The following is a 16,851-nucleotide window of genomic DNA, read 5'->3' as shown; positions in this document are numbered from 1 at the left end:
TCATCATCGCCCGCGCAAGCTGCAAACGCACCTGCATCGTCACAAAGCTCCTTTGTTCCCTACAACTTCATCCTACAACCCACACCCAGCTCGTCGTATCCAACATCCTGCACAATGGGTGGTCGCCAGATTCAGAAGTGGGATCCCGCGGTCCATGAGGATATCCTCATTGCGATATTCCAGCACGTCAACCTCTCCACGGTGGATTGGTCCTCGATCATGGGCGACATGCGCAGCAAGGGCTACACCTTTACCGAGGGTGCCTTACGGTATGCCCAGTGCTTATTTCTTCGCGCATGTTCGCCGCAAATTCACCGTTCATTGGTTTGCCAGTCGACAGCTGGTTGCTGAGGCTGCCAGCTGCCAGCTGGCGGTCACGCTATATGTTCCCACACCCAGGGCAACACATCCCCTACCTTGTTCTCCCATTCACACACACTCACCACGCACACTTCAATCTCCGTGTCCCAACTATTGCCGCCATCCCACTTGTACCAAGTCCTCTCCAAACATGTCCGGTCAGCCTGCCCGTGGCTGGAACGCCGCTACCCATGAGGCTCTTCTCCTCTGCCTCATTGACGAGGTCAAGCCAAGCAAGGCACTCTTCACTAAAGTGACGGAGCAGATGCAAGCCCGCGGCTACACTTACTCCTACGTCGCCATCACGTATATCCACCCTGCATTGCATAGCTTTTCTTCCTGTTTTTCTTCATCTCGTGTGTTGTCTCATCTGTTCGGCATGTGGTCGCTAACTCTATCGTCTAGCCAGCACGTCCAGAAGCTCCGCAAGAACCGCGACCTGTCCGCCCTCGGAAAGGCAGCTGAAGGCAACGGCGCCACTCCCACCAAGCCCGCCGCCAAGCGCGGCGGCGGCGGTCGCGGCCGCAAGGCTGTCTCCAAGAAAGACGTGCGCGAGTACAGCCCCGTCGACGACGCGGAGGAACAGATCAACCTGAAGCGCGAGGCGTCGGAGGAGACTTTTGACGTAGAGACTCCCGTCAAGAAGCAGCGCGTCAAGCGTGAATCCACGTGAGTTTGCAACATTGATGCCGGTTCAGAGACCTGTTTTCCTGACATTGACTGCAGCGAGGACCTCGTCAACGAGGACTACGACGCCGAGGACGGCGAGACCTAGTCGCCTATAATTTCATTCCCTCACGGACAGCCGCCCTTTTATCTTTCATGTTGGTGTCTCCTATTCGACGACATATTGAGAGATCATTGGTTTTGCCGGAACGAGGGAACTTGGGCGCACATTGGGTCGGATTGGGAGAATCGGACGGGGAACGTGGTCGGTCGGTGAACTGGCCATGAATTGCATGGAGGACGAACGTCGGAAAGGTATACCAGTGGTAAACACAAGGCGCGTTTCTTAGGCAAAAGATCACAATCTGACGCGGCTGTGACCCAGTATCTCTTTCGACGATCGTGTTCCTTTGCCAGCTGCGGCATTCCCGTCAGACAGGCGCGCATCCCTTTACAACTCTACGACTCATGTGAGATGTTCCAGCGTAGTGGGCGAAGCTTCGATCTTTAAAGTCTCGCGTTCCCTGGGGACATCTTAGGGTCTCGGGTTTGTCGTCACATCCGTGAGAATCAGACGAGTTGCGCATGCAAAAGCCAAGACTGCTTCACGTGGCCAGTGTAGAGCACACCAAGAGCCTCGCATGATTAAAAATGCACCGCAAAGAGCTTCAGAAGTACTGCTATGCGTTGATGGTCCAGTCGCTGCGTTGCCTAGCTGCATCTGCATCATCTGCGAGACCGACCCCCCCCCCCCCCCCCCCCCCCCCCCCCCCACCCCCTTCTATCGCCTCCATCTCCCCACGCGACACACTTCCGTTCAACCCGCCCCTCCCACAACACATGTCGACCAGTGAATACAAGACGAAAGGCCGCGCCACCTCAGGTAGATACGCGTCGACGGGCCAGCCCTGAACACGCACCTGTGACTACGCGTCGCCCGGTAGCCAGCTGTGAACAGCTGCCTGTGCTGGAAGCCCGCGGGCTGCCCCTGCCTGTTCACGAGGCACGTGGCCACCGGGCGTGGCCGTTGGGGTATAATCTCCCGGTGCTGCTCCCGTCGTTCAAAGTCGTGCTGCATCTCCCCCGGCCTTGCGCGTTCGCTCCTCTTCATCTCATTATCTGCACCAGCGCAGCGTGCCCGTGCAACAACAGCAGCCTCCTACCAACGCTGCTTTGCAGACAACACTCGCAGCATCTCTCAAACCCTGTAGGTAAGACGATATCTTTTCCTTCCATTGACGACTGAATATGTTGGATGTGTTTCGATCTCAATGTTGTTCGCTCCCAAGCTTGGCTCATCTTTGGCAGGCCAGGGTATCCCAAGCCTAACCTTGCTCACTCACTCACCCACTTCCATCGTATCATCATCCCCCAGCGGCTTCAGACTGACCAGTAACTGACTGGACCCCCAGGTAGACAGACACGCTCAGCTCCTCCTCATCGCCGGTCTACACTCCCGCCATGGCCGCCGGAGATAAGAAGTGGGATGCCGCCGCGGAGCGTGACCTCTGCGTCGCCATCATCATGGGCAACCAGGAGGGCCGCACCAACTACAACTGGCCCAAGGTGCACGCCTTCCTCACCAAGCTCGGCTACAAGTTCACCAAGGATGCCATCTCGTACGTTTCTCTTTTCCCCCAAACCCCCATCTTCGTCCCCCCCCCCCCCCCCCCTTCTTTCCCCTACATCCTGCAGTCGTCTTCCTCTTCGATCCCTCGCCCCCCTTTTCCCAATCTCGTTGGCCAAAACAAAGACCTAGAAACCAAGGCTCATGGCTAATGGCTCCTGGAACTAACTAACATATGTTGCGCGCACACAGGCAGCACTTCACCAAGGTCGTCATGAAGGACTTCAAGACCCGCCACGGCGACGACCCCATCAAGTCCGGCGCCTCGACCCCCAAGAAGCCCAGCACCCCTCGTCGCGCCGCCGCGAGCACGCCCTCGAAGCGCAAGACCCCGACCTCGGCCAAGGCCAAGGCGGCGGCCAAGTCGGCCGAATTCGTCTCCGCCGAGGACGACGACGAGACCAGCGACGAGGAGCCCCTCGCCAAGAAGAGAAAGGTCAAGGCCGAAGCGGCGGCCGCCGAGGCTGAAGCCGAAGCCGAAACGATGCCCTCTCCCGTGAAGAAGGAGACCAGGAAGACTCGCGCTCGCAGGTAAATGCGGATCCGACCCTCCCGGCAGCGTGTTCACTGGCAGGGTCGTCGGGTGTACTGACGTGTCGTGGTGTTTTAGCCAGACGGTGTGCTCAGAGAACGAGGCCTTCCAGGCTTGGCTGGAGAAGACTGGCAGTTAGGCAATCGACGACGCCACGCGGTCGAGATGGGGGGAGTGATGGTCTTTGAGGCGAACGGCCGCCGGTGGGCACGGTGTTAAAGCGGGCTTGTTCTTCTTCACAATCGATGGCGCTTCTGCTTTGACCCTGCTTGCACTAGTGGCGTTCTTCTACGTGGGAATTCAGACACAAAGGATAGGACCAACAATAATACGGCCGAGTCGGTTCGTTACTCTTTAGCTGGTCAACGCGAACGGTGAAGTGATCGTCCGTAATTGCCTAGCAACTGAGTGTATTTGGGATGCTACCGGGTCCTTAATGCCAGTGTCCAGCCAGTTGCCAAGGAAATGTGCCTCGCTCAAATGTCATTATTGACGCGAACCCCTAAACGCCATGCAGCTTCCTCTCTAGCTTCTCATTTCGGCCGCCTTCCATCGAGCCTGTGGCCCTCGCTTGGCCCTTTCTTGTCCGGAGCCTTTGACTTTTCGTCAGATTCTCCCTTGCGCTTTACTGTACCTCGCAGGCTCTGCCCCTGGCCAGCGAAGTGCGGCTTCTCGGAGTTCTCCTTGTCCACTTGCTTCTCCTCATCCGTCTTCACGGGCTTAAACTCGTAGCCGAAGAAAAGCTTATTCGGCGGCAGGCGGAGGGGTGCCGGGGCACCGGTCCGTCGCTTCGGCACACCTGCAGCGTCGACAGGGACTGGCGTAGCTGGCTTGGGCGTCGAATTTTTGCTACCCTTCTTCGCGAGGCGCTGTCCTTCTCCCAAGAAATTCGTTGCGGTGCTGGTGACTGACGGCGCGATGGAGCTGTAGTTGATGGCCTGTGCCATCGTACCCTGACTGTGCACCACTCCGCCTGCCGCGATGCCTGCCCGCCCGCTCTGTGGCGTGCTTGTGCCGCTCTTCTTCTCAGGCTCGACATAGCCGACTGGCGGAGCAAAGTCGACCGATACGTCTGTCTCGATCATGCAGACGCCCATCTTGTCCGTCTCTGGCTTGACGTCCAGCACGGCCATCTCGTAGACCTCGTCGTTGTACTCAAAGTTGAACACGTCTCCCTTTGTGAGAGCGGCAAAGCTCCTAAATGCCCTCTCAAGAACGGCTCTGGGATCGCTTATTTCAAGGAAGCTGACGGACTGAGGCTGAAGCTTGACCAGCTTGGCCAGCTCGAGAGACGTGGTTCGGACTTGGATCATGTCGCCGACCTCCATCCCAAGTGTCTCCATCATCTGTAGATGAACGTCAGCTTGTGGCACGGCAAAACTGGATGCTGTTCGGACGAACCCATTGAGGAATGTATGCTCGGCCCTCCTCGGCGATGAACTCGAGGACACCGGCGTGGGAGTGTTTGCCTTTGGCCCCGTTGATGAGCTCCATCAGAAGTGGCCACTGGACATGCAGCTTTGACACCTTGTCCAGAGCTGACGGCGGAAGGATTATCTTGGAGCCATAGTTGAGGTCCGGCCGTTCGGTGCCTGGGGCCATGATGACTGGGTAGCATCGGTAGTACTCGTCGAAGCGCTGCACGATCGGTCGACGCCCATGGCGAGCCATGTTGTACATGTGTTCCGGGTTGCCGGGGTCAAAGCCTCCGCCGAACGGCGAATACTGGGGTGCGTTGTTAGTTAGTCACGGTCAGTCAAGAGAAGGTAGCGGGCATGCAACGAACCATGGTAATGCGTTTGTGTGGCGACGAGGCCAGGCGGTAGGTTTGGCACGATGAGGAGAGCGTAAGGCGCCCGATTTTAGCAAGGGCACAGGGAGCTGAGGAAGATGCGAGTAGCTCCTCTGAGGCGTTGTGCTATGAAAGGAGTTCCGAGCCCGCGTGTCGTCGTGCTGGGTTCGCAGAAGTAGGTAGGCAGGTTTGAAGTCGGCTTCGCTCCGTGCTGTTGGTGATGGACGGTGCTGATGATGTGGGGTGGTTGTGGCAGCGAAGGCAGCTTGGGGGATGACGCAGGCACCAGGACAGAGCTTCAGCGGACCCCCGGCGCCAAACATAATCCGCCAGCCACTCACACGGCCTTGAGGCGCCTGCCCCACTAGCTCAAGGTTCCGGTTCAGAGCTTCGAGGCTGATCACTTGCGACCTGCATGTCCGCTTGTGCATCACTGCGCACCGCACAGAGCTGGAGTCACGCCCATTCTACTCTTGCGAGCACATATCCCTTGACTCAGGCACCATATCACCAAGACTACATTTACTCTACCCCGAGTCTGCCGTCGGCAGCCGGCCGAACCGCAATGTCAACCCGCTTCTCGGCCGCAAGGCCAAAGCGAGATGGGGAGAACTTCGCGCGGATGCACCACAACAAAGACGAATCCGACAGCAAGCGGGTCAAGTTCGACGTGCGAAATCCGTCGACGCTGGCGCCGGATGCCCGCGAGGATGACGCGGTGCTGGATGCGGATGTCATCGGCGGAACCGGTGCGACAAAGCGAGGTGCCGTGAACCTCGACGGCTATGACAGCGATTCCGACAACGAGACCTTCAACGCGAGAGCTGCGACCCGCAAGGCAGGCAACGTCGACTGGAACAAGCTTGACAACTACGATGCCAAGGGCGGTGGTGCGGACGGCACAACAACTACGGCCAACGGCGGAGACGACGACGACGATGACGATATGTTTGCCGCAGACGACAAGGATGCAGGTGACGCTGCAGAACCGGAATCTGCAGATTTCGACAAATCTGGCCGCAAGAAGAAGGATGTCCGATTTCTTGACGCGGCTAATATCCAAGGCCAGGAAGAGACAAGCAAAAGCGGAGGCCATGTCAGGCTCGATGACCAGGAGAGCAGCGACGACGAAGCCGACGTTGAGCTCGCCATCCAGGAGGAAGGACTGGACCAGGAAGTCGGCGCTGGCGGCTTGAAGCGAAATGCGCCCAAAGTGGAAGCCTTCAACCTTAACGAGGAAATGCAGGAGGGCCGCTTTGACACAGAGGGGAATTACGTGCGCAAAGCCGGCGACCCGGACGCCCAGCACGACAACTGGCTCAACGGCCTAAGCAAGAAAGACATGAAGAAGGCGGCAGAGGCTCACGAGCGGCGCGAGGCTGAAGCTCGGAAACAGCGCATCCAGGAGGACGGCGTCCTGGTGTCGGACCTCCTCAAAACGCTGATCCTGCAGCTGGAGAAGGCTGAGACGCCACTGGAGGCGCTGGCCAGGCTTGGAAAGAACCAGGTCAAGCCGACAAAGAAGATTCCCAAATGGAAGCTCAAGAAGATGAACAAGGGCGCGGACGGCATGGACGTCGACCCCGACGCCGCTGAGGATCCAGAGCAGGCCAGGCTCAAGCAATCCATCGACGCCATCACCGACGCAGCTGACAAATTGCTCAGCCGCGATTATGAGGACGTCTACGACCAAGAAAGAGAGATGCTCGTCCGGGAGTATCGGCGCGAAACCGGTGAGGACTGGGTCGAGCCTGAGCCCCGAGGCAACACGAAGGTCGGTGACGCCGAGGCGTCTGGTGACGAAACCAATTGGGAGTTTCGATGGACTGACGGTCGCGACGGCGGAGATACGCAGGGCCCATTCGACACTGCCATGATGAAGGCGTGGCAGGATGCCGGCTATTTCGGTGAAGGAGTCGAGTTCCGCCGTGTCGGCGACGGTGGCGACTGGAGCCAGACGGCCACCTTCAGGTGAGGTGCATCACCGGTGGTCGAGAATGGAGCCGCGATGCTCACGTGCGCTTTTCGCATCGACCTGGCGCGGCAGGGGTTCGACGGGATTCATCCGCGACGGCCATGATGCCGACGGTCACGGGCTGGCTCGCTGGCTCTCGGATGCCGGAGGTCACCACCGCCTCGGCCACCAGCGTTGCTCATGTGGGGACGACGGGAACAGAGCAAGGGGCCAAGGCGCCTTTTTACGTGAGTGCAGATGTTTGTGTACGAAAATCGAGGGACAGCGCCGGCCGAGAAGGGAAACTAGACAGCCGACGAGAACTGGTTCCTGGTGTTCCCGAACGAGGCCCGCATGGCCGCGGCTGCGGGCGGCTCTCGTCGCCAGCGGCAGCCCGTGAAGCCCCGGCCACCTCCACGATTCGCGCACGATGCACCCGATCCGTTGCCGTGCTGCGGGACGGCAGCCGCTGGCGTTTGTTTAGGCCCCTGCAGGCCTGTGCCACACACAGGCTGTCCTGGACGATGAAGCCATCGTGAGAACGGAGGGTACGAAGAGCATTTTTTACAAATTGGAGGACGCGCTGCCCGCGCTGGCGATTGAGTCACCGTGGGAAAAACTGGACGCCGGAAGCGGAGGACATTTTTGTTGAGTGATTTATCATCGCTATTACAGCACAGCACAGCAGGCACGCCTTGTCGGAGACTCTGCATCGGCCGATAAGCACAACGAAACCACACGCACCAGAGCTGGGCGGGCTCTACCGCGGCGGTACCTTGGGCGCGGGCGGCGGGCGTCGCCAAGGTTGGGTATCTCGTATGTTTTGGCGGGCGCGGTGTACCCGCCGGTTCCGGTAAAAGACGCAACTGGGCTGTGGTGGAGCGAGGCGAGGGAGCAGTCGTTCGCTGGGCTGAGGATGGCGGTCGTCGTTTTGGCGGGCGGGCGGGTGGGTCAACCTTGTTGGCGGGACTGCCGCCAGTGACGGCGTCGCGTGAAAGAAGTGATGGATGGCATGGATATTATGGATGGGCAGATGGATGGCGGGCGTCATGGCGGAGGGACGGACCACTGGCAGCGCGTGGCGAGAGCATGCATGCGATTTCCGCGCCCATGCCCATGTCCCGGACGCCCGCTCATCCGCTTGCCTGCCTGCAAGAAGCGAAAGGAATTAGTCGCGCAAAACGTCGGTCGCATCGCGGAGGAACCGCGTGCATGGTATGATTCAAAGCAGTGATAACCGTCACAGAGCTCAACAGTGCGGTCCTCAAGATCCATGCCGCGACGCGCCGTGTTTTGGGGATGCGGCGTCTCGGCCATCCCATCCATCCACACGGATGTGCAGGCCGGGCGGCTCGACGGGGCCATGACGATGTCGAGCAGGAATAACTCTGCCGTAATCAGGTGAGGTCAAGTGCGCTGCGTGCCGTAACTACGTAGGTAGGTAAGGCACAAACAAACGCACGCTGGGCGAGCTGCTGTGGATGCCGGCCTTCCATTAATAGTGGCGCGGCTGGGGCCTAGCACACCTCCAGCGCTGGGCAGCGTGTCAACCATCACTGTGCATCGCATCGGGTGGTGACACCAGCAGCCCGCCCAGCAGCTTCGCCCGCCCACCCGTGTGCTAGGTTCCGTCCTCCCTCCAGCCCAGCCCGGTCCGGCTGCAGCAGCAAGTACCCTCCCGGGCCTCCTCCTCGTTCGGAGCTCCTGCCACGCCACCTGCCTTGCCATACATATTTTTCCTCCCCCTCCCTCCATCCTCTTCCTCCCTCTTCCTCTCTCCTTCCTTCTCTTCCCATACCCTCCAAGCATCTCACGAGAACCTCAGCTTTGCTTCCTCATCCCACTACACAGGTACGTCCATGACCCCGCCGCTGCCATGGGCAAGCCCTACAGCACCGTCTGAGCACCAGCTACCCCGCCACCGCTGCTGGGCCAGCTTGCCCGCCGCCTTCCGTTGCTGCCGCTGACGTTTGCCGCCTCCTACCAGAAACCACCTCCCCAAGCACAAGCAAAATGGCTCCCATCAAGGTTGGCATCAACGGATTCGGCCGCATTGGCCGTATCGTCTTCCGCAACGCCGTCGAGCACCCCGAGATCGAGATCGTTGCCGTCAACGACCCCTTCATCGAGACCAAATACGCTGTGAGTTTTCCCCCCTCTCGTGGCGCCACCGTCATGGCTGCCCCTCCCCCTCCATGCCACCCGACGCGCCTGCAAGCTGCCCCTCCTTTGCGCTGCTGCTGTTGATTGCGACGCCCCAACCGTTGTCTCAACAACAATGGATCGTCACCCCGCCGTCATTTTTCACTTTGGCCCGCGCCGAGCGTCGAATGAAGGCATTCAATTGAGCAATGGTCGGGGCGCCCGCAGTCCCGGGGCATGCGATGCGCTTCAATTCAGGATGCAATGCAAGGGCCGCAGTCTCGCGAAAGATTTGTGGCGGGGGCGTTGGCGTGGAAATGACCCCTGGGTTGTTCCGCCTCAGTACCCCGCCACAGGCACTCGCGAACCCTGCAGTGCCCCTCACTCATGGCATCTCCGGTCACAACTTCTTGTGAGCAAGCAGCTGACATTTTCCATCCACAGGCGTACATGCTCAAGTATGACTCCTCCCACGGTGTCTTCAAGGGCGACGTCTCCGTCGACGGCCAGGACCTCAGCGTCAACGGCAAGAAGGTCAAGTTCTACACTGAGCGCGACCCCGCCAACATCCCCTGGAAGGAGACTGGTGCCGAGTACATCGTCGAGTCCACCGGTGTCTTCACCACCACCGACAAGGCCAAGGCTCACCTGAACGGCGGCGCCAAGAAGGTCATCATCTCCGCTCCCTCTGCCGACGCTCCCATGTACGTCATGGGCGTCAACGAGAAGACCTACGACGGCAAGGCCGATGTCATCTCCAACGCCTCTTGCACTACCAACTGCCTGGCTCCCCTCGCCAAGGTCATCCACGACAAGTTCACCATCGTCGAGGGTCTCATGACCACCGTCCACTCCTACACTGCCACCCAGAAGACCGTCGACGGCCCCTCGGCCAAGGACTGGCGCGGTGGCCGTGGCGCTGCCCAGAACATCATCCCCAGCAGCACCGGTGCCGCCAAGGCTGTCGGCAAGGTCATCCCCGACCTCAACGGCAAGCTCACCGGCATGTCCATGCGTGTCCCCACCGCCAACGTCTCCGTTGTCGACCTGACTGCCCGCATCCAGAAGGGCGCCTCGTACGACCAGATCAAGGAGGCCATCAAGGAGGCCGCCAACGGCCCCCTCAAGGGCATCCTCGCCTACACCGAGGACGACGTCGTCTCCAGCGACATGAACGGCAACACCGCCTCTTCCATCTTCGATGCCAAGGCCGGTATCTCCCTGAACGACAACTTCGTCAAGCTCGTCTCCTGGTACGACAACGAGTGGGGCTACTCCCGCCGTGTCCTCGACCTCCTGGCCTACGTCGCCAAGGTCGATGCCAGCAAGTAAATATCACTGTCACGGAACACCGCGTGGTCGGGCAGTTGATATGGGCATGAGGATGTACGCCGAAATTTGAGGCACGGTCGAATGTTGCTGTGTTCAGTCTCGACTAAAAAAATGAAGCGACCAAAAAAGGGCTTCGCAAAAACCCCCAACATACCAAGGAAATCCTCAAGGGGTGGAATTCGGAAGCAGGTTCCGGCGCTGTGTTAGTGTAACGCTGAGGAATAGACTCATCCTTCCCATCCGCCACCATGCATCGTCGTCTTGTGCTACGTCCTCGACCTGTGACATGTGGCTCTGTGTTCCACGCGTCCGTCACGCGATGTCTCGTTGAAAGCACCTGCGGAAGGCCCGGGGTGGCACCACATATAGTGATTTTTCTGCAGGCTTCCGCGAGGGCGGGTCACGCTTATCTCTGCAGAATCAAGTACAGTATGGCAGTGCTGGCCCAACTCAGCCCAAGGGATGAAGTCGAGTTATGACAAGGTAGGAAGGTTGACTGAAACCGGCAACGACTGGTTGCCACTTTTATGAATAAACAAGTTGACTTGAACTGTGCTTGAGCAGGGCGCAGCGTCATTCATTTGTTTGTTTGTATTGCAAGACATTAGATGGTTCCCTGTCTACCCGCCCAAACTGAGGGGGGAGAAAGAAGAATACAACAACCAAACAACCAAAACCCGAGCACGAACCAGCTGGGAGCATCATCCATACAAAACGGCGCGTAAAACGTATATACTTGGGTATCAGACATGGTTTTCCACCACCAACCAACAGGATAAGAGGACATGGGCGACATGATTGACCGTATACAAAAGGGTGAAGGAATTCCCCCACTCATGCCAGTCAAGACCCAAGACGGCGGTTCAAACGTTCAAACCCACTCCTCGTCGGTGCAGCGGCAGCTATGGTTCGTGACGCACATGGCCATCTCCGGGCGGTTCGTGTGCTTGTACCGCCCGCTGACGCACTGGGCCCCCATGTAGCACGTGTCCGGGGCGCAGTCGTCGCGGCACTTGACGTAGAAGTGGCCGTTGCCGCCGCCGCCGCCGCGGGCGGAGAGGAGGAGGCTGTGGCCGCCGTGTTTCGGTCCTGCTGCTGCTGGTGGTGCCGGTGCTGATGCTGATGGTGCTGCTGCTGGTGCTACCGCCATGGCGGCGGAGGAGGAGTAGCCGCCGCCGTTGCCGCCGGAGGAGACGGTGGAGGAGCCGGAGCCGGAGGGGGAGGGGGAGTTGGAGTTGGCGTTGGAGTTGGCGTTGGCGCCGATGCTGGCGGCGTGGGAGAGGGGCGTGGCGGCGGCGGCGAGGAGGAGGAGGAGGAGCAGGAGGAGGGAGTTCGCCGGGGTGGCAGCGGCGGCGGAGTTGAGGCCGGTGAAACGCATGGTGATGGAGTTCTTGGAATCCTCTCCCTTGCAGAAACGACAACAAAAGGAAGGGATTGTTGCGTGACGAGTCGGTGCAGAGAAAACGAAACATGCAACGACGGAAAGCCAAACCCCTTCTTATATAACCCCCTTTCCCTTCTTGCAGAAACCCATTACGATACACCATCCCTCCGTCCCTCCATCCCCCTCCGCACGCACGCTCTCACGCACGCACGATTCTATTTTCCTTCACTCGCACGCCCCCAGCCCTAACCCCCTCCCCTCCTCCCCCCCTTTCCCGGGAACCGTCACCATCACGCCAGGCACCGACACAGGCACAAGCACAGGCACGGGCAAAAGAACGCACGCACGGGGTCCCACGCAAAACACGTCGTCACCCCATCTTCACCACACGGGCATGCTACATACCCAAAGCAGCATACATACACAAAAACACACACACGGAAAAAAACGCACGTACATAGTACCATGCACCCCCCTCTCCCTCAATGCCTCCCTGACCACTGCCGCGGTGGCAGCTCCATCCGTGGTCTGTGCCGATGCTGTAAAACCGCAAACCGCAGGCGTGGATACGGCCTACCTACCCTTGGAGACAACAACAGACAGGAAGTTACCAAGGTTAGGTACGTAGGCCAGCAGTTGCCAAATAGCTTGTAACGCACAGGCCGTTTCCCCTTCTTCACAGTCGTCAGCCACGGCTCTGTCTGCAACGGTTCGCCATGGACAGGGCGAGCAAACGCCCACCCCGAAGCTTTGGCCCACGCTCAAACGCACTGCCACGCGTCTCTTACGCAGGTTGCCAAAATCAGACCCGGAATTCACGGACGGTTCATGATGCTACTCCTGTCAATATCAATTTATAGGCGTTTCCCCCCAGGGCAATGATGTGGCATCCAGCCTTTATAAAAAGATAGCTCCTCTTCACGGAAGCGCGGCATCGCACTCAAACAGCCGCGTGTCCATCACGAGGGTTACAACTCAGAACGCATGCGAGGAATATGTATAGAATACCTCATTTCAGACACTGATGGCTTGGTATTCCGTCCTGCCAGCAACGTCCAGACGGGACGTCGGCTTCTGCGAAACTAGAAACAAGCGGGGCGCGCGTGAACGCGTGCAGATGGTGGGATATCATCGTAAGCAAGTATACAGGAACGACGCCGTGCGTCCAGTGAGAAAAATGAAAAACAGGAGACCCTTCGTCCCTGACGGGAGGATAGTTGCGGTTCCCAGCCACGGAGATCGTCAGCATTTCAGGTAATGCCGACTACCACTGCACAGACAGTCCCCTCCCCTCGTCGTGCGTTTCCATGCCTCCCCGTGTGGCCCCCTCTACATGCGGGCCATCCCAGCCGCCGAGGGAGACCAGACGAGGGAAGTGCGGAGTCATGACGAAGGGGGAAACCGAGCCTGGACTGTCGCAGCAGGAACTGGTGGAAACAATGACGAGCAAGAAAGAAAAAGCAAACAAGACGCGTTCTTCGCCGTCTCAAACGCCGTGATGCAACCCTCCTTCCCGGTCCTGGTCTCTTGATATACGTCCCGTTGCCAGAACAACCTTTTGCCGAGGGAACGCCCTGCTGAGACACAATTCGGGAACATGAACATAAAAAAGGAGAGAGGAGACATGGTCAGTCCCCCGTCTCCGGATTCTGATTCTCATAACGCATGGCTTGCCGTCGTGGCGTCCGCCTCTGTCTGTGTACCTCTCGTCCGTCCGCTGTATCGTACTCGCAAAGTGTATCGCCGCTCGCCCGGGTATGGAGCCGGTCGCCATCGACAAAGCCCGGCCCTAAGCGTGGCCACGCTGAAAGGGCCAATACTCGGCGAGCATGGGGTCCGGGGTCCAGTCAATGTTCTCCTGCGCACACCAGTTTCGCACCACCCTGAGTGCTGCGTTGGTCACCTCGTCGATGGTGTACCAGGGCTTGACATCGATTCGCATGTCCTGGTCGGCAATGGTGCTGTTTATCTCACCTACCCAGGGCCAATACCGCGTCCGTTGGCGTTCCATGGTGATCACCTCTTCGTACTTAAGCGGGCGGCTGTCCAAGTTGGAAGCGTATCGAAGTACTTCATCGACGCACGTGCAGTGCAGCACGAGCAGAGCCGCAAAAACGGGCTTGTTGGTGTTTATGCCCTCTCGCCGCATCTCGTTGTACACAGAGTCCAGCAGCGGGATCATGCTAAACCAGGTAGCATAATCGCCCCTGTGCTTCGACAGCCGGCGCGAGGGGTTCATAGCCTGAAACGCCATTGTGAACGTGATAATGCACTCCAAAGCCAGCGCGAAGCCATACTTCATCTTGTCCTCGTCATGCCGCCTGCTAATGGCGTTATATTTCTGGAAGGTTGAGTCCGAATCGTGTTTGAGGCCCTTAGCCCGCTTCTTCAAGCGATCCTGCATCTCAAGGAGTGTTTTCATTTCTCGCTGATGTTCCGGCTTGGTTACTGTCACGCCTTGGCCGTTGGGCCGTCTGTCGACCGAAGTCGTGGGCGTGGCTTGTACGCCCTCGCCGGGGGTGTTGGCCATGGAGTTGCCGGAACTGGCGCGAGACATTGCGGTTGATCTGCGTGACGGTGTCGACGGCGTGGCCGCCACTCGAGATAGATGGGAAGTATCGGACACCCGTGGTCTCTTGGTGGCCTGTGAATCTGCTGCAGAGTCGACAGCGCCAACGGGGCGTTTTCTTGCTGGGGGGGCCTGGGACTCGTCGTCGCTGCCGGCGCGGTCGCGCTCTCTTTCACTTTCCTTTTCTCGCTCCTTATCTCTGTCTCGCTTCGCCGCGTCCTTTCGAGCCGGCGGCAAGGCAAGAATCTTCCTGACCGTGGGCCGCAACTGCTTCGGTATGTCGAGCGTAACCAGGAGCTTCCGGCGTGGACCGGGCTTGGCAGGCTCCTCGTTGCCGTTGTCAGACGCGGGGTCCTTCTTGATCCCCAGCGCGTCTCTGCCATCTCTACTCTTGTCGTCCGACGGCTCTGGCGACGCATTGTTCTTCCGTCGCAACTCGATCTCCACGGCCGGCGGTAGTGTGGGCGACAGTAATGGTGGTATGACTGCCGGCGGCCGGTTCTTCTTGCTCAAAGGCAGTGCCTCACTCTTCTTTGTCTTCGCAGCCGGCGCGGCGTCCCTTGAATCGTCCCGCTTCTTCTTGCGGGCAGTGGGACCCTCGTCGCCATCACCACGGGTACGATTCTGGTCGTCGAAACTCAAGTGTAGTGGGGAGAGCAAAGGCGGCACAAACGACTTGGAGGCATCGGATTTGGTAGGAGTGCCGCGATTGCTGCCGCCCAAGCTCGGGCGGACCCCATTTGTCGAGTCGCCTCGCGGACGAGCTCCCGGTGATGGATTTCGCGCGGTGTTCACAGCGCCTTTTAGAATGGAACGCCCGTTGGGCAACGAGGATGAGGAGGACAGCCGGTCCTCTTTCGGTGGGAGGCTATCACGCGCGCTCGCCTGCAGTCTATCCTTACGACGCTGCGGGTCGTCTCTATTCGACAGTGGCGGCGGCCGTTCGTCGATGGGTCGCCTATCGTCGGGCTTTGAACGCTTCTGGGGTCGGAACTCGTCCTCAACATCGACCAGCCGTTTCCTGGCAGCTGGCGACGGGGGCTTCGGAGGCAACGAAGGCGGTTTAGGCGGGAGACTGGATGCGACATTAGCAACGGGGTGGGGGCGAGAGGACGCGGTCAGCGTACGTTGTGTCTGGGCCATCACGAGCTGGCCGCGACTTGCCATCTAGCGACGGCCGGGAGTCGGGCGCCTTAAGCCCGTCCAGCTTTCTGGAGTCTGGGGTGCGTTTGCTTGGTTTGGGCTCTGCCGCGCCGTGGGGGTTGGACGTGTTGGCCACGGTGAGACGGTCCGGATTCGACGGCGGCACGCGCTCGCCATCCAACTTCTTGGCAATGGCGGGCTCGGGCGGCGACGCAGACGAGGGCGTGCCAGTCTTTTTGTTTTTGTAGTCGCTCAGCGACAGCTTCTTCTTCTTGTCTCCGCCGGCGGCCAAGGCGCTGACCTCGCGGGGGACGGGCTTGGGCGGCTCCTCGCGCATGTCGTAGTAGGAGCGCGTCATTAGGGTGCCGCGGTCGGCTTGGGACACGAGGGTCATGTATTGCAGGCGGGTGTTATGCCATTCCTCGAAGCGCGGGCGGGAGCCAGGAGCCGGATCGTCTGGGCGCACGCGATATCGCCAATTGGTGTGGTATGAGAGGTGATGGGGCTTCTCGGGCAAGATGTGCTCGGACAGCGACTCGACCGTCTTCGCCGCGGCATCCATGGTTTGCGGGGGCTAACCATGCCTGGAGGCAAGGATGCGGCAGCGGGCGATCGAGCGCGCACACGGGAGGTGTACGGCGTTTGCGGTCCTTGTCGTTTGAGCCCCCTTGGGTCTGGCTGGGTGATGAATGGCGGGTTTCGGTGGTGATGGCGGGGGCCGCGCGCAGGCGAGCAGGGCGCAAGGCAATGCAATGCGCCGAGAGAGGTGGAGGCGATGGCGGCGATGCAAGAAGCGGTGCGGTGCGGTGCGGTGCGGTGCGGTGCCGGAGCGGCGACGGGGACGTGTCGGCGCGCGACGAGGCGAGGCGTGGAGTCGGTCGGGGGCGGTGGTGTTTGTGGTGGTGCAACAGGCGGCGGAAACGAAGCTTTGGCGTCGTCTGGGGCTCCACGCTCCCGCGATAGGCACGCCTCAGCACCCAAGTACCAGGTAGGTACGTACCGCCACGCGGGCGGGTTTCGCAGACGGACAACAGCCGGGGAGGGAGCGCGCGCTGCGCTGCGAGCGGCTGCCGGAGACAAAAGACGAGAGACAAGGACGAGGCGAAAGGAAAGAAACAAAAAAGAGTGACGGACGCAGGGTGCGCAGATGGAACCGCGCCGTGTCCTCCTCCGAAGTCGTCGTTGGTGTGCAGCGGAGGAGAGGCGCTGCGCAGAAGTGGGCAGGAGAAGGGGAACGAGAGAGAGCGAGTGATGAGTGTGTTGGTGTGAGTTGGCAAACGGAGGTGTGACGATGCCTCCAACGAGAAAAGAAGTGGGCTGGCTGGCTGGCACCCGAACCTCAGTGAATGA

At 59.7% G+C, this 16,851-nt stretch overlaps 7 protein-coding genes across 7 annotated transcripts; 4 read left to right on the top strand and 3 right to left on the bottom strand.

Moving 5' to 3' along the window:
• Nucleotides 1–114: 114 nt before the first annotated feature.
• On the top strand, nucleotides 115–1,135 carry PLICBS_008454 (uncharacterized protein; the record flags this gene model as incomplete). Its single annotated transcript, XM_065601394.1, has 3 exons — nucleotides 115–269; nucleotides 766–1,029; nucleotides 1,087–1,135. 3 exons carry the CDS (start codon nucleotides 115–117, stop codon nucleotides 1,133–1,135), a joined length of 468 nt encoding a protein of 155 aa, XP_065457466.1.
• Nucleotides 1,136–2,487: 1,352 nt separating this feature from the next.
• PLICBS_008453 (uncharacterized protein) lies at nucleotides 2,488–3,188 on the top strand (the record flags this gene model as incomplete). The annotated part of the gene is made up of 2 exons (XM_065601393.1): nucleotides 2,488–2,645; nucleotides 2,846–3,188. 2 exons carry the CDS (start codon nucleotides 2,488–2,490, stop codon nucleotides 3,186–3,188), a joined length of 501 nt encoding a protein of 166 aa, XP_065457465.1.
• Nucleotides 3,189–3,718: 530 nt separating this feature from the next.
• PLICBS_008452 (ubiquitin fusion degradation protein) lies at nucleotides 3,719–4,974 on the bottom strand (the record flags this gene model as incomplete). Its single annotated transcript, XM_018324024.2, has 3 exons — nucleotides 3,719–4,531; nucleotides 4,587–4,910; nucleotides 4,972–4,974. The coding sequence occupies 3 exons, from the start codon at nucleotides 4,972–4,974 to the stop codon at nucleotides 3,719–3,721; spliced, it is 1,140 nt and encodes a 379-aa protein (XP_018177203.2).
• A 568-nt stretch (nucleotides 4,975–5,542) lies between these two features.
• On the top strand, nucleotides 5,543–6,952 carry PLICBS_008451 (uncharacterized protein; the record flags this gene model as incomplete). The annotated part of the gene is made up of 1 exon (XM_018324025.2): nucleotides 5,543–6,952. One exon carries the CDS (start codon nucleotides 5,543–5,545, stop codon nucleotides 6,950–6,952), a length of 1,410 nt encoding a protein of 469 aa, XP_018177204.2.
• A 1,992-nt stretch (nucleotides 6,953–8,944) lies between these two features.
• Nucleotides 8,945–10,405, top strand: PLICBS_008450 (glycerol-3-phosphate dehydrogenase; the record flags this gene model as incomplete). The annotated part of the gene is made up of 2 exons (XM_018324027.1): nucleotides 8,945–9,073; nucleotides 9,518–10,405. 2 exons carry the CDS (start codon nucleotides 8,945–8,947, stop codon nucleotides 10,403–10,405), a joined length of 1,017 nt encoding a protein of 338 aa, XP_018177206.1.
• Nucleotides 10,406–11,276: 871 nt separating this feature from the next.
• Nucleotides 11,277–11,783, bottom strand: PLICBS_008449 (uncharacterized protein; the record flags this gene model as incomplete). Its single annotated transcript, XM_018324028.2, has 1 exon — nucleotides 11,277–11,783. One exon carries the CDS (start codon nucleotides 11,781–11,783, stop codon nucleotides 11,277–11,279), a length of 507 nt encoding a protein of 168 aa, XP_018177207.2.
• Nucleotides 11,784–13,578: 1,795 nt separating this feature from the next.
• On the bottom strand, nucleotides 13,579–16,063 carry PLICBS_008448 (uncharacterized protein; the record flags this gene model as incomplete). Its single annotated transcript, XM_018324029.2, has 2 exons — nucleotides 13,579–15,433; nucleotides 15,486–16,063. The coding sequence occupies 2 exons, from the start codon at nucleotides 16,061–16,063 to the stop codon at nucleotides 13,579–13,581; spliced, it is 2,433 nt and encodes an 810-aa protein (XP_018177208.2).
• Between the last annotated feature and the right edge of the window lie 788 nt (nucleotides 16,064–16,851).

The sequence above is a fragment of the Purpureocillium lilacinum genome (genome assembly GCF_023168085.1).
Source record: "Purpureocillium lilacinum CBS 284.36 DNA, scaffold_6, whole genome shotgun sequence".
Classification (NCBI taxonomy): Eukaryota; Fungi; Ascomycota; class Sordariomycetes; order Hypocreales; family Ophiocordycipitaceae; genus Purpureocillium; species Purpureocillium lilacinum.
The sequence above is the reverse complement of the archived record's forward strand: the minus strand, read 5'-3'. Positions and strand labels throughout refer to the sequence as shown.